A 21,116-nucleotide genomic window follows, 5' to 3' on the forward strand; every position below is an offset into this window, starting at 1 on the left:
ATGAATGGAAAACAACTTATCTATCCATCAAGAGGAAATGATTAGATTAATTATAACACACATGCCATTTAGAATTCTTGGTAGTAATAGATAAGTGTGGTGAATCTATGTGTGTTCTCACAGAAAATTCCTGTGTTCATTTTATTAGCAAAGAAGAGGCAGAATGATATGTACATCATTATACAGATAAATGAAAAAATTAACAGTATATTTTCCTAGCATAGTATGAAAGAAAAAGAACTGAGCATATACTTAAAACTAAGAGACACTGAAACTGTAGCTGAGGTGGAGTGAGCTCAGGTGCCACTTGTGCTGCCATTCAAGTGCCTTGGCGTGGAAATGACATATTAATTCTGTCCATAGGTTAGTGATATGGGTATTCACAAAATTCTTTTTTTTTAAGATTTATTTATTTTGATTGTAAAGTCAGATATACATAGAGGAGCAGAGACAGAGGGGAAGATCTTTCATCTGATGATTTATTCCCCAAGTGACCACAACGGCCGGAGCTGAGCTCGATCTGAAGCCAGGGGCCAGGAACTCCTCCAGGTCTCTCATGTGGGTGCAGGGTCCCAAGGCTTTGGGCCATCCTCGACTGCTTTCCCAGGCCACAAGCAGGGAACTGGAAGGGAAGTGTGGCTGCCAGGATTAGAACCGGCTGCCATATGGGATCCTGGTGCGTATGAGACCAGGGCTTTAGTTGATAGGCCACCGCGCCAGGTCCCACAAAATTCTTTATACCTACAATTAGGTTGGGAACGCAGTTTCCCCATGTATCCAAGAAGGACAAAACAAGAAGTATACGAACACTTCTAGTCTCTCCCAGAAACTATTCCATAATAGGTGCTCAATTAAAAAAAAAAAGCTATAAACATTTGTTATGGCAGCAGCCTCTCCATTCTTGGAGTAGTTTCTGAAAAGGCCAAACTGCCTTAAAATTTGCCATTTTTTTTTTCTAGTGCTGATTGTGTGACAGGTGTTTTCAAATACAGTATCATAACTTTCTTCTGAAGGACTGTGTAAACTTCAGCAGATTTGCCTCTTGACACTAAATAGCACTTTTCTCCACTCACCTTTGTAATAACCTCCATAAATGGATAATTTGCTTTTTCCATTTAGTACCTGGTCCGAAGCACAACTTTCAGATCTCTGTTTCCCATCACTTGATGACATGCCTGACCACACTTGTACAGGAGTCCTTAGACATAACAAAGAGTCGGATTTTCCTCTGGGGCAGATAAAAGAAAGAATAAGGAGAAAAATGATAAATTATTTGTCTCCTAACATGCCTGCCAGGAAGTCGTTTTCTGCATGAATGATATGCTGAAATGTTGTTCCAGAAGACACCCGAAAAGGGGCAGGCATTTTGTGCAGTAGTGGAATGCCCACATTCCGACTTGGGTGCCTAGATTTCCGTTCTGGCTTCCCCTCTGATTCTGGCTTGCTGCTTGTGTGCACCCTGGGAGGCAGCAGGCCATGCTCAATTACTGCCACCCATGTGGAGGTAGAGATGGAGTGCCAGCTGCTGACTTCAGCCTGGCCCAGGCCTGACTCTTGTGGACATTTGGGAGTGAAGCAGTGACTGAAAGCTCTCTCAATGTTTGTCTTAGTCTCTTTCTTGCTCTCTGCACTTCAAGTAAATAAGCACAATTTTTTTTTAAAGGTACTCATATTCTTATTTTAAAAATATAAATGCTATATTGTATGGCCAGGACACATTAAGGTGAAGAAATAACTTCAGATCAAAATACATTACTGGAGTATCCAGGAGAGTCCAACCTAACAAGATGAAACATAGAAGCAGAGACTTTTTTTTCTGGCTGGAGGCTGAGAAGAGATGTCTTACAAATTAAAGAGGTTCCAAGTGTGATGAAGATTCAAAGCGTGTGAGCCTGGAGAGATGTTCTGAAAGATGATGACAGTTGAGAGTCAGCAAAGAAACCAGGCCTCAGTGTTATTACTGCAAGCAGCTACATTTTCCCAAGAACCTTGATGTTCTCAGAAGATTTTTTTCCAGGTTCTTCCTTTAATGGGAGTACTAGCTCAAAGCTTGGTTTGAGCAACACAATAATAAATCCAGCTGAATCATTCCATCCTTCACACTTGCGGAAATGTAGATAGCATACCCTGCAGTAATAATAATGTGTAAATCACTAAATCAGTGGTAATTTATGACAAAAAATTATAGAAAACTATGACTGCTGGGAAAGCCTACAGAGTTGGTAAGAATTCAAACTCATCCCGGCATGGTAGCCTAGTGGCTGAAGTCCTTGCCTTGCATGCGCCAGATCCCATGTGGGTGCCAGTTTATTTCCCATGTGCCCCACTTCCCACCCAGCTCCCTGCTTGTGGCCTGGGAAAGCAGTTGAGGATGGCCCAAAGCCTTGGGACCCTGCACCCACGTGGGAGACCCGGAGGAGTTCCTGGCTACTGGCTTTGCATCAGCTCAGCACTCTGCTTGTGGCCACTTGGGGGAGTGAACTAGCAGATGAAAGATCTTTCTGTCTCTCCTCTTTACAATTATGACTTTCCAATAAAAACATCTTTAGAAATTTTTTTAAAAGATTTCAAGATCCGTAGATAGTTGTTTCCTAGTAATTTCTCAGTCTTTTCTCCTCAAAGACAGCAGGGAGACTTTGGTTTATGATCACTTAAGTTAAACTTGCTTATTAGCATATGAATCTGGCAAAAATAATTCAAAAGTTCACCACACTAAGACTACCTTTCTCTGAAATGTATCTGCTTATCTCCTCTCTTCTACTTCTGAAATAGATTTTTTCCCCCTGAGATTAATAGCAGTAGATTTTGTACTGAGTTGGATTTCCCTTGGCTAGCGGCTAACAGATCAGAGAATATTGAGAATGTTCCGGGGGCACTTGGGGGGCTGAAGTAACTTTTAAGGTCTGAGGTAACAATTAGTGAAAGGTCTGTTGTTGCCAGGTGCCTCAGTAACAGATGGGACCCACCTGGGGTTGGAGCCCTCTTATGGTGGGGATAGAGTAGGTGAGTCTAGAATGTTTCCTTTTTCTGTTGAGCATGGGTGCAGGCTCCAGCTGAGGGCATAGAGGGGAAGACTGTAGTGCAGGAAACTCTCAGGACAGCTCGTGTGTGTTGGGACCAGGAAAGACTCAGATCTCCATCCCAGGGCTAGAAGCATGTGGAGCTTGGGCAAACAAGGCCCTCCGAAAGGCCCAAGTCGTTTGGGCTCTCACTCGCTCCTTCCTTCTGCAGGACTGCTTCTGGCAGTTGAGCATGGAACTTTTCTTTTCCTTCCCTCAGAAACACCGTAGAGTCGTGAGGAGACAGACTCAAGATCTACCTTAGACTACGGACAGAGGAAAAGTGCAGTGTAAGGGAATTCATCTCTGCACTGTTTTCTAGGAATCATATGCAGTGGAGAAAATTGCAAAGTTCTAGTTTTAGAAAGATTTATTCATTGCAGAGGCAGAATTAGAAATGAATCTTCTCCTCTGCTGGTTCACTCCCCACATGGCTGCAGCCACACAGTTGAAGGACTCACAGTTTCCCGAGGCCCTGGACCTCCTTGCCACAAAGCATTCCCAGCAGGTGCTTCTATTTAGACACGCCTTCCCCTCCTACTCACGCTAAGATTCACCTGTTAGCTCTTAGGGTAGATTTTCTTACATAGTATAATCATATATCCTCCCATAACTTAGTACAGATGTTTCCAAAGAACACTCAATTAATATTTGGGAAATAAATTAACTAGCATGCAAAAGGCATTAATCCTATATTTTTACATAACCTAAGCATATCCAATAGATAACTGTTAATTTCACAGAAAAGGGGGAATGGAAGTTGCAATAATTAGCCCTATTTTACCTTTCTTCTCTCTCTCTTTAAAGATTTATTGTATTATTTTTATTGGAAAGTCAGGCTTATAGAGAGGAGAGACAGAGAAAAATCTTCCATCTGCTGTTTCACTCCCAAAGAGCCCACAATGGCCGGAGCTGAGCCAATATGAACCCACGAGCCAGGAGCCAGGAGCTTCCGGGTCTCCCACATGGGTGCGGGGTTCCAAGGCTTTGGGCCGTTCTCGACTGCTTTCCCAGGCCACAGCAAGGACCTGAAAGGGAGTGGAGCAGCCAGGGCATGAATCGATGCCCATATGAGATCCCGGCGCATGCAAGGGACATTAGCTACCAGGCTACCACTCTGGGCCCTGTTTTCTGTTTCTTTCTTTTAAATTTTTTATTAATTTTTAAAATTTTATTATTTTTTTAAATAATGATTACATGGTTGGCCAGGATGTGAATTGAGGTTTAGGGAAAATTGGGTGAATTCATTGCTTCCAAATTTGCTATTTCTTCTTGTTGTTCCTGGGGGAATGGGAGAGACAAAGGGGGAAACCACTTTTGACTTTCCACATTTCCCAGTACCCAGGAATGAGCAACCGCCACCTCACATCAACCCAGAGTCTCAATGTGTACATATTCCGAGGGTTCTGCCCAAGTGGTTTGGACAGTTCTGAAATACTGCCGTTTTCACTTATCCTAGGTTGTCACCCTCCCAATGTCCATTGGTTCTCACTGAGATTTTTTGCTGTCATTGTTTCTTTGGGGTAGTTGTCCAGTTTGTTCTGTTCTCCTTCTTCTGCTGCAGCACCAAATGTACTGCTATAGTCTCCTTTTACAACAGGGCCTGTGTCCACTGCTCCACCTTTTTCATTAAGTAGGACATGTTCTTGCAGGCAAGTCCAAGTACCCAGGCCAGGCAATCCGGATCCCCCACTCCTGGGGCTCATGAACCTGACATCCACCTATTAGATGAACCCCAGGACCAGGGACAGGAGACACAAGCCCCACCGGATCCCCCACCACTGGGGCTAATCAACCTGGCACCCACCTTACAGGTAGGCCCCAGGACCTAGGCCAGGTGACCTAAGCCCCGGATAATCCCCCATCCCTGGGGCTCATAAATCTGACACCCACCTAGAAGGCGGGTCTCTGGACTCGGGTCAGGTGACCTGAGCCCCGTGGAATCCTCCACCCCTGGGTCTCAGGAATCTGGTACCACCTATCAGGTGGGCCACGGGACCCAAACGAGGCAACCCAAACTCTGCTGGATCCCCCATCCCTGGGGCTCATGAACTTGATACCCACCTGGTAGGTGGGCCCTGGGACCCAGGCCAAGAGACCCAAGTCCCACCATATCCCCCACCCCCGGGATTCACAAAACCAACACTCACCTAGAAGGCGGGCCCCAGGATCTGGGCCAAGGGACCCAAACCCTACCAGTTCCTCCATCCCTGCAGCTCAGGAACCCAGACCCCACCACACAGGTGGGCCCCAGGACCTAAGCCAAGCTACCCGAGCCCTGCTAGATCCCCCTGGGACTCATGTACCCAGTCCCTGCTGGGCCAAGGCTGGCATGACTTGCCTCACCTCAGCATCTACAATCTTACTGCACAGCCTGGCCTAGACTGGTCTGCCCCTGTCCCAGCTCCTGCTGGTGGGTGTTGCAGCCTATCCCAGCCCAGTCTGATTACTGTCCTGGTCCTAATGTGAACTGGCTGGTGTCACTGCCCAATTTGGCTCCTCCTGCCCCCTGTCCTGATTCTCATTTCTGCCAGTGTGTATTATGTGCTGGCTCAGACTGGTCTATCCCCAGACCTGACCCACATGTATGCTAGCAGGTACTGTAACCTGGCCTGGTCTAGGCTGCTGCTTGCCTTGCTTCTTGCTCTCACCTGCAGGGACTGTGTCCCAGTGGAGGAGTTTCCCAAGCTCCTCCATTGAGTCTCCTCCTGGTAGCAGTTCTTGCACATACCAGTGGGCCGTTGGCCCAGGCTGACTTTGTCCACCTCCTGTCCTGACAAGAACAGTGGCCTTGCTCAACCCAGTCACACCCATTCTGGTTTTGTTGTTGGGCGTTGCAGCCCAGTGATAGCTGGTCTGTGCCCAGACACAGCTTTCACGTGGTTCAGTGGGAGTCAAGACCTAGTCTGGCCAGTTCTACACCCAGGCTGGCTCTCACGAGTAGCAGAGGGGCTGGAGTCAAGCCCGATCTGTCGTTCCCCAGTCCCAGTGCACACCCATGCTGGTGCAGTCTGTAGCCATCTACAGCCACGCCTGCTGCCCTCAATCCTAGTCTCGTGCTCACCAGTGGGAACCCCAACATAGCTGGGATGTCCCCTTAGCTCCCGAGCAATGCCTGATCCCATCCACCGTTTTTGTGCAAGCCAGTAGAGATTGCAGTCCCACAGGGGTGAGCCCACATTGCCCCCCCAGATTCTATCAGACCCACTTCTCTCACTCTTTTTCTCCTGTCCAAACCAATTTGGTGTTAGCCCCCTACTTATATACACGTGTTGTGGACTTATTTATGGAAGTACCTCAGCTGTGATTCCTAACCTGGGCATAAAAACCCTTAAGACCTGGGCATAAATGACCCTTCTGGGGGCAGCCACACAGCCTGGCTATTAGGCACCTCTGCGGGTCAAAAAACCTAACCTCCAGGATGGAGTGACCCTGGAGGCCCGTTGAGCTTCCCTCTCCAACCCCCCCCCTCAACTTTGGACACTGTCATTCATGAACTTGAATTCTGGAGCTGCTTATTAAAGACAGTAATACCTTTTATAAGTTGTCCAAGGCTACCACACAGAACAAAAGTACAAACATATCCTATGCTGTGCTGTCTCCCACTCCACCCTGAACCTCCCACTGTTTAGACTATACATGACTCTACGCAATCACAAAGTGAAGAATCTTTCAGACTTTATTGAGAATGAGAGGCGCCCTTAGACATGGCTGCAGAACGGGCACTGGCCATGGCACTAATGCGAGCCTTGGCTGCAGCTCGGGCTTGGGCTCGCTCTTCCTCATCTTTCAGTGCCTCTTCATACCAATCTGGGAAGGCACTGGGCACGGTATCGTGGATCTTAGACAAAAACTCAAGGACTTTCATTTTGCTGGTTTCAGCATGAGCCCTTGAACCCCACAGAAACTCATAGCGTGGAGGATCACTATCAGGCACCTGGCGATATTCCAGGTACTTATCTGCCACGAAGTCTTGGGTGATGAGCTTCCTAACATTCCCAAAGACAAAGTGCTCGCTCTTTTCATATAGCCCCATCATGTTTAACACTTGCCAGACTTTCTCTTCAGCGGCACAATTGCTGTTGGTAAAGATCACACCCAAGATTGTCATCAGCAGGCCAGTCTTGGGGACACCTATGTCATCACTCAGCCTCCCATCACAATTTGATTCCAATTTGTCGACAAGCACATAGATGTGCTTGTTGGGATCCACTTCCTTCAGGTCAAGGCCAAAAATCAGCTCCAGGTGCTCAGATGCTTTCCTCAGGATCTCATTGAATTGGCTTCTGTATGTTTGGATTATATTTTTCAGCATTTCTGCCTTCCAAATAGGCTGTTTCATTTGATACTTGTACAGCAGATAATGCACTAGCATAATTATCCTCTCATCTAGAGGACCATTGGGGAATCTGTTTGTGGCTGACTGGCTTTGGGTGGATCCTGGTTTTCTGGTGCCTTCATCTGATCCTTTGGCTGGAACAGCTTCAGCAGTCGTGGTGGATGTGACTGGCTTAGAATCTTGGAGATTGCTGCGTGGCTCAGTAAGTGAATCCTGGGGCCCATCCTTGGAATGAGATGAGGAGGGAGAAGATTCAGATTCCTTTGATATAGGGGCTTGTGCACCCACCAGATTTTCAGGATCTGTTTGGAGCTGACGGCGTTTTTCCCGGGCACGGAGTTTACTCTTCTGACCCCTAGGCATGATGAGTTTTTTTCAGCAGTAGCAGACAAAAGAGCAGGCGACCTGGCAGAAAGAAAAGGAGATGGTGAATGCCTATTGCCTATTGGAATAGCATTTTAGCTCAATTGATGGCTCTTCTGCAAGTTTTCTTGTATGTACTACTCAAAGAATGCACAGGGTCCTGTCCTCTGGCCTGCTTGTCTTCTACTGTACTGCCCTGAAATTGACATTCCATTTCAGGACCCCTTCTGTCCTGATGGAGGAACTCATCACATTTCCCTGGGACACCCGTGACAAAATTTGGGTGGGTATTGAGAGACTCTATTTTTAAAAGATTCATTTGAAAGGCATGGCGAGAGAGGGAGAGGGAGAGATCATCCACTTTGTGGTTCACTGCCCAAATGGCTGCAATGGCTGAGGCTGGGTGGAAGCCAGAAGCCTAGAACTCCAACTACGTCACCTACATAGTGGCAGGGCCCTAGGAACTTGGGTCATCATCTGCTGCTTTCCCAGGTACTTTAGCAGGGAGCCGAATTGGAAACAGACCAGTCAAGACTACAGCCAACATGCATATGGAATGCCAGTGCTGCAGGCAGTGGATAAACAAGTTGTGCCTTAATGCCAAGCCTTAGTCCCTGCTTAGCTCACAGTATCTGGGGGTTCTGATTCTTCATTTACAGCCTCTACCATGACACCTGGTAAGGCCTGAAACTGCAGCTCCTGCTGATGTGAGCCTTATCCCATCAGAGAGAGGCCTTCACCTCCCTGAGATCCCAAAAGAGGAAGTTTGAGACATTTCAGCTCAACATAAATCCCTCAGGGTTCATTGCGGCTGTGACTCTGTGCCTGGCCCTCTTTTTTTTTTTTTTTTAAGAAAGAGGGAGGAACAAAGATAAGCATCACATTCTTTTTTTTTTTTCTTCTTTTCTCTCTTTTTTAAGGATTCATCTTTTTTTTTTTTTTTTTTATTGGAAAGAGATTTACAGAGAAGCAGAAAAATCTCCCACCTGCTGGTTCACACCCCCAAGTGGCCACAATGGCTAGAGCTGAGCTGATCTATGACCAGGAGCCAAGAGCGTCTTCCTAGTCTCCCACGCGGGTGCAGGGTCCCAAGGCTTTGGGCCGTCCTCCACTGCTTCCCAGGCCACAAGCAGGGAGCTGGATAGGAACTAGGGCCGCCGCGACATGAACCAGTGCCCCTATGGATTGTCCGCTCTTGCCGGATGGGGCGGGGGAAGATAAGCCAAAGAAGCCATTGCACCGCCCCTACCTTGCCGTAGCCTGCCCTTGTTGATCTAGACTTGCAGGCTTCTCCTTGCCTGCCCCTCTCAGTCTAAACATGAAGGATTCCCCAGAAACTAGGGATCCTCCCGTTTGGTACTCTTGTACCATGGGGTCTGGGGCATCTTTTCTCCTGGCCTGAAGCTGACGGTGAAGTCCAATGCCTTCATACCCCTGAATTCCCAGCAGCAGAATTCAGAGAATGTTTTATCAGGCCGTCTCTGTTAAGGTTCTGTCAGAAATCTCTGGCTCCCCCTAACTTTTTAGATCGAGGCCTCTTCAGCCTGCACGAAAGATTCGTGGCCCCCCTAACATTTTAGATTGAGGTCTCTTCAGCCTTCATGAAAGCTTCATACATTATACCATTTTAAGACCGTGAACCAATTCCACACACAACCAAAAGCCCTTCACCCTTCTGGGAGGGTAGTAACGCAATTCACAAGATCTGAGTCGGCTACTCCCTCCTGAGACCTGCCTGCGTCCTCACCAGTAGGGACTGGACTTCTCTTTCGGGGTGGGGGTTGGGAGCACCCGCATATCCCACTCAAAGGCCTTACCTTGGCTCTTCTTCAAGCTCTGGACTCCTTCATCTGCTCAGCCTGAGACCCAAATCCTCCTCTAAGGCCGGAATACTTGTCCAATAGCGGACTTTTCTTGAAACTCTTCGCCTGGGGTTGGCTGCCCCTCATGTCAGGGGCGGGACTCTGCGGAGTCCGCCTCCCGGTAACCGTGGATACCGGCACACTTCACAAAGGGCCCTGACCATAGGCTCTGACATTCTGAGGGCTTTGGGCCCCTCCTTCTGCTAACTTAACACTGCCCTCCTCTCAATGATTACTCAATCGTGCCCTCCTCTCACCACTCGATTCACTTTCCTGAGACACCAAAGGTGAAACTTGGAGTGTATGTTATCTAGCACACTCATCATTGGCCTTTAAAGTCAGAGAACCCCATGTTATGCCAGGCCTTTCTGGTCTGAGGTAGAGGGTTCCTTCAGACGTTAATGAGGGTCTGCTGTCACTGCTGGAAGGCACCCCCCCAACTTTGCTGTCTGATGGTGAAAACTCTTGAATCATCAAAATCCAAAGGGTGTTTCTGTCCAGTGCTTCCCAGGGCTTACAGAAGGAGTGGGATTCTATTGTCCCTTATTTTTTTTTTTCTAAAATAGGGGGGTTCCTTCAGCCTTCACTTGCTAATGTTGTTAGCTTAGTTTTGGACATGTTTTCAATTCTTCCCTGAACCACTCTGCTGACCTAGTCAACCACCCTAGTCAAACCAGATCTTCCACCCTCCTGACAAGTCAGCGGCAGGAGTTAGGGAACCTGACCTCCACCAGCCCTATAGAAGGCCCCTCAGGGCTGAGAGGAGGAACGAAGCTCTTTTCTGAGGGTAGCCTCTCTTTTGTGGGAGTGGGAACTCGAACAGAATTCCAGATGCTTTTCATCAACGTAGGGGTTAGGGACCCTGATACTTGGGCCATTGTATGTTGCTTTTCCAGGTACATTCACAGGGAGCTGGAGCAGAAATGGAACAGCCAGGACAACCACCAGCACTGTAGCATGGGATGGGATGGTAGTATTGCAGTTGTGTCCTTAATGTGCTATACCACCATCCCCCACCCCAGAAAGATCCTGATTTCATTTTATTCAGTGACAAAGGTGAGAGGCAGATCAATATATAAGGTTGATAATTTTTGGTAACAACTTGTATATTTTGCTAGTATATGCGTGTAAGAGAAAACCTGGAACACATTTTAAGATGCTAGATGCAAGATTTAACATGAGTACCTTTGAAGAGGACTACATTTTGGAGGAACATAGTAGGAAATGAGAGTTGTGATTTATTTGTATTATTGGACTCTTTGGGAACAGCAAGAATATATGCATAAATTTCTTTGAAATTGAATCTTTATTAAGACTAACAACGAAAAAATAGTAGCTGTGTATTATATTGATAAAGTATACATTAAATTATGGGGAAAACCTGAAATATGAGTGATTGAGCAGTTACATTTAATTTATTATGCAAATTAAATTTGATATAAATTGGCAGGGTCTCTTGTAAAGTGACCCAGGGATCCAAGCTGTTTTCCTGTTTTCTGCTGAATAAAATAGAAAGGATGATGGTGGCCAACTAACTCTCAAATGCTTTGACTGGAAGGGAATCATGGTTCTTTTCATGTTCAGTTTCAAGGGCAGTTACGAGACCTTTTGTAACTACAAGTGGACTGAGATGTAGTCTTCTTATGAATGAAGAACAAGAGGCAAACTGATTGAGCACTGACAGTCTCTAAGTGTTACAAATAGCACTAATTGAATCCTACTTGATCCGGATGAATGATCTGTCTGATGATTTTTTGAATTCTATTGGCTATGATTTTGTTGAGAATTTTAGCATCAATGTTCATCAGAGAGATAGGTCTGTAGTTTTCCTTCTCTGATGGTTCTTTATCTGGTTTTGGGATTAAGGTAATGTTGGCTTCATACAATGAGTTTGGAAGGGTTGCTTCCTTTTCTATTGTTTTGAAGAGTTTGTAGAGGATTGGGGTTAGTTCTGTTCAGAATATTTTGTAGAATTCTGTAGTGAAACTGTCTGGGCCTGGACTTTTCTTTGTTGGGAGATCCACTAGGCTATTGAGCCAGGCCCTAGTACTATGTCTTCTTGAAAGCACAGCAGCGTTTTTATGATGTTGGCCTATCGGCATGGTTGCTATATTATGATTTCCTTTGTCCTTTCTTATTAACCACTTGGGAGGAATGCTTTGATTTTGTACTATTTACTTAAGTTTATTTCTCAATGTGTGGACTCAGCATTAGCCCCAATGACATCATAACATTACATTCTCCTTTCTTTCTATTTTCATCATCTTCCTAAACTCTTCCCTTTAAATTTAATATTATCTTTCAAGAAACAAGATTGAGTGCCAAAACTGACTTTACTTACTTGCTGATTTGGAAGAAACTGAAAGTATATTGGAAGCAGCCACAGTAGATAAACTTTAATAAGGAGGTAAATAGTTACAAGGAAGGGCTTTTGTTATCAAATCAAAGAGGTTCCAAGGTAAGTTTGTCTCTTCCAGTGCTTGAAAGGGATAGAGACACAGAGACAAAAAGAGACAGAGTCATCTTTCATCCACTGGTTTACTCTCCAAATGCCCTTAATTCCCAGAACTGGACCAGACCAAAGTAAGGAGCTAGAAAATCCATCTGGGTCTGCCGTGCAGATGGCAGGGGCCCAAGCACTTGAGCCATTATCTGCTGCCTTCTAAAGATGCAGCAGCAGGAAGCTGGATGGCAGACCAAGTTGTTTCACCTGGAATTGGAACTGTAATATGTATGCAGGTGACCACAGCAGGGGTTTGACTCCCTGTACCATGATGCCAGTCCATTGTAGGGAAAGTATTAAGGCAGTGGAAAGCAAGGTTATTTTGGAATTTCTTTGCCTTGGGGAACAGGCACAGTTTTCATGAAAAGGAGGAGGAAAGAGCTGGTCAGTAGCTCAGGATCCGAATTTGGGCACAAGAGCCTACTAGATGTAGACAACAGAGTAATGGTGAACTGCTGAGCTGGAGTTCCATGTGCCAGCTGCTGGGCATTGGTTGGAGATATTGTGGAGCAGTAAGAAGTGAAATTAATCCACAGACAGAACATCTACCTCATGAAGGGAGGAATGAAATGATGTGAGCTCCAAATTCAGATCAGACTGCTAATTCTGACACTTCGGAGGCTTGTGAGGGCAATAGAAAAATGCAAACCTCTATGGGGTCCAAACTACTTGTGGTGTGAGCTAGATAAGGTCTGTCCTATAAGAAAGTCCATGGCATGGTACCTGGAGTTGATGGCATTTTTTAAGATTTATTTATTTTTATACAGAGAAAGGAGAGAGAGAATGAGAGATATCTTCTATCTGCTGGTTCACTTTCCAAATGGTCACAGTGGCTGGAGTTGAACTGCTCAGAAGACAGGTACCAGAAGATTCTTCCAGCTCTCCTATGTAGGTTCAGGGGCACAAGAACTTAGACCATCCTCTTCCACTTTCCCAGGCACATTATTAGGGAGCTGGGTCTGAAGTGGAGTAGCTGAAACTTGAACTGGCGCCCATATGATACACAGGATCTATAGGTCCAGGCTTAATCTGCTATGCCACAGTGCTGGCCCATATTGTGTCTTATCATTTTGACCTCAGAGCCTACCAAAATCTGTTCTGTGATTTTTTTTTTAAACCAAGCTATGCCAGAGAATATGAAGTACTCTATGATATAGCAAACAGATCCGCCATAACATTGTTTATCAAATATAACTAAGGTATTTAGTATATATGCATTTTTGGAATATGTTACTTCTTGAGCATGTGTTATTTATAATGAGTATGGGCTACAAAGAATTTGTTTCACGTTTCCAGCACTTCATCTTTTCAGGTGTCCTTGTCTCACAATCTATATGTACATTATCTTTCAAAATGGTCCCTGAGTTAGGTGTACACCTGGCATGTGGAGCATTACATCCAAACACCATAACTATAATACAAAGTACAACAAAACATAAGAGCTAACACAGTTTCTCCTGACACCCGATTGGATTTTATTGTACTATTCTTGTACTAGTCTCTGCTTGAGTCTAAGTGTGCTTTCATAACCAAGGCCTTTTAAGGCAGCCTAGCTGCAAAGCTGACAAGCAACCCAGGGCACATCCACCAAAATGATTGCCTGGTCACCACTACAAAGATATCTGACCCACCAGGACATTTGTAGCCATCAGATTGTTTCTGTGTGACTGGGTTGAAAGTCCAAAGTCTACCATCTCTCAAGGGGTGGCTCTAAATGGCTCATAAAAATGAACATAAATGCTTTCAAATCTGAGAGTCACAGGTTACTCTCATTTTCCAGTAAAACATGACATAAGGTGGTGTTGTGCCATTGCCACCAGGCTGAGGGCACAGCCAGAGAACCAACTGTATAGGGTTTAGCCCCAAGAGTAGAATGCCATACACTTTTATATTACATAATTGCCCTAAGTGGATGGACTCAGAAGCTTTGATTAACATTGGAGGCTTAGTATTGTCCTTACTATATATAATACACACACACACACACACACACACACACACACACACACACACTATATGTATGCTAACCATTACAATTGCCAAGTTGTCTTCCGATGCTGCCATAGCCTAATGGGGGGGAGGGGCAGTGACCTCTCCCACCAGGCCTGGGATGGCATTCTCTTCCTTCTCCAGCTCCTGTCAGCTGTGCTGTCTTCTCTGTCTCCTCCCCACCACCCCACAGCCCAGCTGTTTTGGGCTCCAGCAATTTCAGCATCACCCTTTGATCTAGCTGTGTGCTGCCTGGGCTTTGGATTTTGTTTCTCAGGGGGGTCCTGGCCCACTGCCTCCCAGTGATGAAGGGCCTGGTGTTCCCCTCATTAGGATGCTCTCTGGCCATGTACCCTCTTCCTTAGGAGCATGCTCACCCTCTTTGTAGTAGTAACACTTTGCCTAGGGGCTCTTTGAGCCATCACCAGTTGTCACCATCTACTCCCCACCCTGGGGGCAGGGTGGGGTGCAGCACTAACTGGTGCACACCTTCTCCATGGCCTTGGGTTCCCCCTTCACGTCAGCACGGAAGCCCCTAGGGGTATGTCCAGCCTGGTGCCCAGTGGGGGAGGGGAGAGTGCAGCCCACAGCCCCACACAGCTGAGTGGAGTTTCCCCACTGAGTGGAGAACATGCTACAAGCCTAGGTGCTTGATCCCAGGGCTCTGAAAGGGGCTCTATCATGGATCCCAAGGCAGTGCCAGGGTCAATGGGGACTGCAGAGGACCATACGTTCCTCCTAGCCACCCACAAATGTTGCCAAGGATTCAGGGCTTGCAACAAAGGTGTTCTGCTCAGCCCCAGGTGGGTTCCCTGGCTCAGGCCCTCATGCACTCTCCGAGGCTGCCAGCAGCTCAGCAGCTTTGGAGCTGAGTCATGCCTGCCTTTCCTTGGTTCTTTGTTTCCTTTCCCAGGTGTTTCAGTCCTGTTGTTGCACTAGGGCTGTCTTAGTCAAGATCTCTCATTCCTCCCATTCCCAGCCCTCCCACTGAAGGAGGGGAGGTGGAATGTGCGGGTCTGCGCCTCGAGGGCTGGAGCTCCTAGTGGTTGTTTTTCTTTTTCTTTCTTTCTTTATTTTTTTTTTTTTAAAGTAAGGCACTTTGGTGCAACTCAATATTATCTTCTGCCTAAAAGGCAGTGAGATGGACCTGTAACACAGTATCAACTGTTATCTAGGCATCCCTTTGATCCATTTTTGCTTTTTCTAAGGCAGCCAAAGAGGACCCATCCTCAGGTGTCAGCCTGGGGTCTGGCATTGCCTCCTAACAAGACAACCAGGAAGATCCACCTGGAGGCCCGTTTTTGCCTGTTTCCCTGCTTGGAAATCTTTCTGAACACATCCAATGCATTGACTATAAAAACGGGGAAGCCCCCCCACCGGGGGCCGGGGGAGCACCCTAGCTCACAAGGCCATAGCCACCAATACCACATAACTTGTGGTTAGTCATCCCTAAATTCTACCCTTTAAGGGAGCTAACAATTTCATACTGTCCTGAAAGAAATCTTGCTAGCAACACCAAAACTGTTGTATTCCCAGGGCTTAAGGCTTTGCATCTTTTACTGACAGGGGTGGTGAGAAATGCATAAGGGAGTCACCGGCCACTAATAGCAGTAAGGCTACAGGATATAGCTGCCTTACTGCTGCAGGCAATCAGACTCACACGCAGATATCTGCATACATACACACACATAATTGTGTACACATCTCACTGTCCAACCACAAACAGCCACAACTACCCATGCCCTCCCCCCAGATGTTTATATGGGCTTACAGAAAACAGTGGCCCCAGAACCAAACAATTGCCTAACAGTGCAGCTAGCCAAGCATGTGGCCCTGTTGGTTACCATGACACTGAGTGCTTTAGAGGGGCAAAGAGTGTGGTGGGGGAAGTTGGTATCTTCACCGGCCCAACAGAATCACTGCTACCTACGTGGGAGACACTTACACAGTTCCAGGCTCTTGGCTTTTGCCTGGATCAGTACAGGGCCATAGCATCCATTTGGGGAGTGAACCCACAGATGGAAGTTTTCTTTCTATTGCTATCACTCGGCTTCACAAATACATACATCTAAAAAAATAAAAAGTTGCCATCCTATCTTAGAGTGCCTGGTTTAGTTCTAGGGTGCGGTTCTTCCTTTTCTTCTTTTTAAGATTTAATTAGTTTTGCTTGAAAGCCAGAATTATATAGAGAGAGCGATAAGAGAGAGGGAGAGAGATCTTCCATGTACTGGTTCATTCCCCAAATGCCCAAATGGCTACAGTGGTCAGAGGTGAGCTGATCTGAAGCCAGTAGACAGGAGCCTCTTCTAGGTCTCCCATGTGGGTGCAGGGTCACAAGGCTTTGTGCCATCCTCTATTGCTTTTCCAAGCCACAAGCAGGAAGCCAGATTGAAAGTGGAACAGCAGGGATTAAAACCTGTGTCTGCAAGGAATGCTGGTACAGCAGGTGGAGGATTAGCATGCTATGCCACTGCGCCAGGCTCCAGGCTGCAGTTCTTAATTCCAGCTTCCCTATTACTAATGCAGATTGCAGGAGACGTGGATGGTGTCTCAATTTATTGGGTTCCTGCCACTTATGGGATACTTGGGAGTGCCTCCCCGGAGTCTGACTTCAGTGCTGGCCATTATAAGCATCTGGGCAATGAACTTGTGGATGGGAGCTCTATTTTTTCTCCCCCGCCTCTGCCTCTCAAATAAATGAGTACTTTTTTTTCTTCAAATTTAGTGTTCACTTAAAGTTTGCCAAAGTATATCTGAGACAACCCAATAAAACACAGTGGGTATTTGATATGTAGAGAGCTTCGTCTCTTCCAAACCCCAGCAAATGCTATCAGCAGAGTGCCTTCTGGGCACACCCATGGCAGTGGTATCATTCATTTCTCAGAAACTCCCTGAACCTGATTTGCATTAAACACATCGTTTGTGCACTGGGCTTAAGTACACTGGGCACAGGATGCAAGACACCTGTTTGGCACTTCTCAAATCCACACTTCTCCTTAAATCCACTAAGAGCTATGGCTGCATCACTGGGCAGGTAGGCTGGGGGTGGGAGTGGGGGGTGGGGGTGGGAGGGAAGGGACAGCGAGGGCTCAGAAGCTGCTGGGACCATCCCTAATTTCTTCAGGGGAGACAGACCAGCTGCTGAGTGTCCTTGGTTAGTTGGAGTAGTGGTCTTTGTCTTCTCACAAGCAAAGAGTTCAGACAAAGCACAATGAAGTTTACCTGACAAGCAGAAAAGGATGGCAAGGCAGAAAACTGAGGGACCTTTGTTAGCACTTGGGGGGGGGGGCAGGTTGTGGGTACAGGGCAGATATCTTTTTTTAAAGATTTATTTATTTTTATTGCAAAGTCAGATATACAGAGAGGAGGAGAGACAGACAGAAAGATTTTCTGTCTGATGATTCACTCTCCAAGTGACTGCAACAGCTGGTGCTACGTCAGTCTGAAACCAGGAGCCAGGAACTTCCTCCAGGCCTTCCATGTGGGTGCAGGGTACCAAGGCTTTGGGACTGCCTTCCCAGGTTACAAGCAGGGAGCTGGATGGGGAGTGTAGCTGCCAGACTAGAACTGGTGCCCATATGGGATCCTGGCGCATTCAAGGCGAGGACTTTAGCTGCTAGACCACCGCACCGGAAACCAGAACAGATTTCTCAGATTTCTTCTAATGTTTCTCCCCCACCCTGCTTTTGGAATGTTAACCAGCAAGCCTTCCAGGCACGGGACTCTACTTATCAGACAAGAGGTTTCCAAGGTGCAGGCTCTCCCCTACACTGCTATCAGACAGGGACAGGAAGGTTCCAAAGCACAGGTCCTCCCCTGTGATGTTACTGGACAGGACTTTTGATGTGGGCTGGCTTTGTTTCAAGGCATCACAGTCCCTTAAACTCGTACACTGCCTTATTTTCCTCATACACATAGGCCCGTGCCCTTCTCCCTGCCTAACAGTAACTCAGGTCCTCCAAAAAGCAGATTTTTAAGTTATGTTTGAGAAATAAAGGAGAGAGTGTAAAAGAAACATAATTTATTAACTTCTCCAACATTCTTATGTAAGTTAATCACATCTAAGTACATCTTTACTTTCATAAATCAGACTAAAAATGAAACACATTGCCAGAACTTTCATCTTTTACTTCTTTCTGATCCTAATTGTTTTGCTGCTAAAGACTTTCACATTTCTACTACTATGTTATCTTACCTGGCATTACTAAATAAGAAGGGAATTTTTCAAATCTGTTATATAAAACAGTAAAATTCACACTCTTAAAACATTTGAACACCAATAAGTATATGACTTATATAAACTTGAATTCTGAAGTTACATAAGCTTTCTATTAAAAGATACAACATTTAAACAAATTTCTAAGTTACTACCTAAAAGAGGAACACACATTAGGGCACTAGTATTGCCACCCTCACTGATACTTTACTTGGGAGAACATTAATTGTCCTCTTCAAAAACAGTAAAGTATCTTCTTTGGCCTTTACTTGGGGCACAAGCTGCTGGACAAGGCCTTGGAACGGGCACTGGCTATGGCACTAATGCGAGCCCTGGCTGCAACTCGGGCTTGGGCTCGCTCTTCCTCATCTCTCAGTGCCTCTTCGTACCAGGTTGGAAAGGAACTGGGCACTGTATCATGGATCTTGGCCAAAAACTCAAGGACTCTCATCTTGGTGGTTTCAGCATAAGATCTTGGGCCCCACAGCAACTCATAGCGTGGAGGATCACTATTCGCCACCTGGCGGTATTCCAGGTACTTGGCCTGCACCAAATCTTCAGTAACGACCTTCTTCGGATCCCCAAAAATGAAGTGAATGCTATCTTTATATATTCCCATCATACTCAGCACATCCCAGACTTGCTCTTCAGCGGCGCAGTTGCCCTTGGTGAAGATCACACCCAAGATAATCATCAGCAGGCCCGTCTTCGGCACACCACTGCTCTCATTCACTGTTGTGTTGCAGTTGGCCTCCAATTTGTTGACCAGGACATAAATGCTTCTGTTGTGATCCACTTCTTTAAGATCAAGGCCAAACACCAGCTCCAGACGTTCCGAAGCTTTCTTCAGGATCTCAGGGAAGTGATTCTTGTATGTCTGGACTACATTTTTCAGCATATCAGACTTGGTAACAGACTCTTTCAGCTGATACTTTATGAGCAGGTAATGTACCAGCATGGCAACCTTCTCTGCTAGAGGGCCCCCTTGCAAATGCTTAGCAGCACCTTGGGCATTTGGCTTTCTGCCAACCTGGCTGCTGGTGTGTGAATCAGCTGCAACAGCACCAGTGGCTCTTTCAGGCTTTTGCTCAGTGCCAGGTGCTCCAGCAGCAGGTGGCCCTTGGATACTACATTTGGTATTGGAAGCTGAGAAAGAGAGTGACTCTTCTTTTTCTACTACGGTGGCTTGTGCATGCTCCCCATCCTTTGATTCTTCTCCTTGGGTCTGGGCCTGGCGGCGCTTCTCTCGGGCCCGCTGCTTACTCTTTTGACCCCGGGGCATGATGACTTTCGTCAGAGATAGCAGGCAGTAGTATGGGACAGAGCACAGCAGATGCACTGGCCTGGAACAATGAGAACAGGATGGTGTGATCCCTGTTGCAATACAGATACCATATGAAATCTATCATAGGAAACCTCTGCAGCTTTCCTTGAGTGCACTTCTCAAGAACCCCCCAGCTTCACTTCTCTCTATGGAAATTACAGTGTGCCTATGGCTGCAGCTGGACAGCTCGCTCTGCCTTTTACTGCGCACTGACACTATCTGCTCATCCAACCCTGTGGAGACACCTCTGTTCTGGTGTTGGGGATTATTTCTGTCAATTCACACTTAGGACCATCACTGACTGCACAACCTGCTTTGCAGCTGATTCCTCCTGTCCATATTCTCACATGTCTGACTGCCTGAGCGAGCATTTGAGGGAAATTGCACCTGATCAAATCACATATGCCTGAGGACACTGGTATGGCAGCAACTGCTGAGTTCTGTGAGCCCCTTTCATCCCTGGGGGGATTTAGAATGCTCAGTGCTCACATTAGCTCCATGTAGAGCCTCATTCTCCTTTTCTCAGCTGACCTGAGGTGCCCTCCTTAAAGCAAGGCCTTAACATCTCTGAGACTCCCGAGCAGGAAAATAGTGAGGCCTTTCCTAAAGACACCCCATCTTGCCCAGCCTGGAAGGGCAGCTTGTGTAAGCCTCTGAGAAACTCCTATGTTCTTCTGAATATCCAAGTTCATGATCTCCTTACCTATATACTGCCTGGTACCATCCACTCTGTGGACCTGAGGTGTCTAGCAATCAACCAAGACTCCCATGCATTTCATATTACAAAGCATTCAGGGTGGTCAGTTGTGGGAAGGGGTACAGTCAGGATGACAGAATGAGATATTATCAGGGCTACACCTAACTGTCCGCAAAGGCAGGACCTGTACTCCTCAGTCTGCACTTTGAATTTCAGAGAGGACTTGCATTACCCTCCCTTTAACCATCAGACACTGCCCTGTCCGACCAAGACCATCATACCCCTGTGACAATTACAGATTGGATAAGTGATATCTTAACCTGACAGCCCTGATGATGATGAGCCATTAGGCCTTACAGTAGTGGCTTCGGTACTTCGTGGGTGAGTAAAGTACCCTGAACCACTGCTCAGAATTCTAAACTTAACTACAGGCAACCTCAAAACTTCTCCTTGGATTTGCCTGAATGATGGGCCCCCACCTCCTTTCCCAGTGCTCTTGTTACTCCTCTCACCACGGCAGCGTCCCCTCCCCCCTCCCCCCTCGCCTCTTCCTCCCACCCCTTATCCACAGCAGCCCCTAACAGCTCCACCCCTTTCCAAGCCACGCCTCCCCATGCCCGTATTCAGGAGCATTCCACGCCCCCAAACCTCGTGGCTCCTCCTCCCATAGTGCCCCCTCCGTAGTCTGTCTTTCCCACCCATCTCTCTTGCCCCCTGCACTTCCACCATCTTCTTTAGCTATCCCAGACTCATTCCTTGAACCC

General features: G+C 46.7%; 1 protein-coding gene across 1 annotated transcript; it reads right to left on the reverse strand.

The window, feature by feature from the left end:
- Positions 1-6,738: 6,738 nt before the first annotated feature.
- Positions 6,739-19,613, reverse strand: LOC121171495 (trophinin-like). Its single transcript, XM_041003206.1, has 2 exons — positions 18,601-19,613; positions 6,739-7,771 (listed from the first exon to the last, which is right to left on the reverse strand). Exons 1-2 carry the CDS (start codon positions 19,611-19,613, stop codon positions 6,739-6,741), a joined length of 2,046 nt encoding a protein of 681 aa, XP_040859140.1.
- Between the last annotated feature and the right edge of the window lie 1,503 nt (positions 19,614-21,116).

The sequence above is a fragment of the Ochotona curzoniae genome, unplaced genomic scaffold (genome assembly GCF_017591425.1).
Source record: "Ochotona curzoniae isolate NIBS_2020 unplaced genomic scaffold, NIBS_Ocur_1.0 contig_1274, whole genome shotgun sequence".
Classification (NCBI taxonomy): domain Eukaryota; kingdom Metazoa; phylum Chordata; class Mammalia; order Lagomorpha; family Ochotonidae; genus Ochotona; species Ochotona curzoniae.

Coding starts and splice junctions, on each gene's coding strand:
- LOC121171495 (XM_041003206.1), bottom strand. CDS start 19,613: ATGCCCCGGGGTCAAAAGAGTAAGCAGCGGGCCCGAGAGAAGCGCCGC. Junction 7,772..18,600: donor TCCAGCAGCTTGTGCCCCAA/GTAAAGGCCAAA, acceptor CTACTGCTGAAA/AAAACTCATCATGCCTAGGG.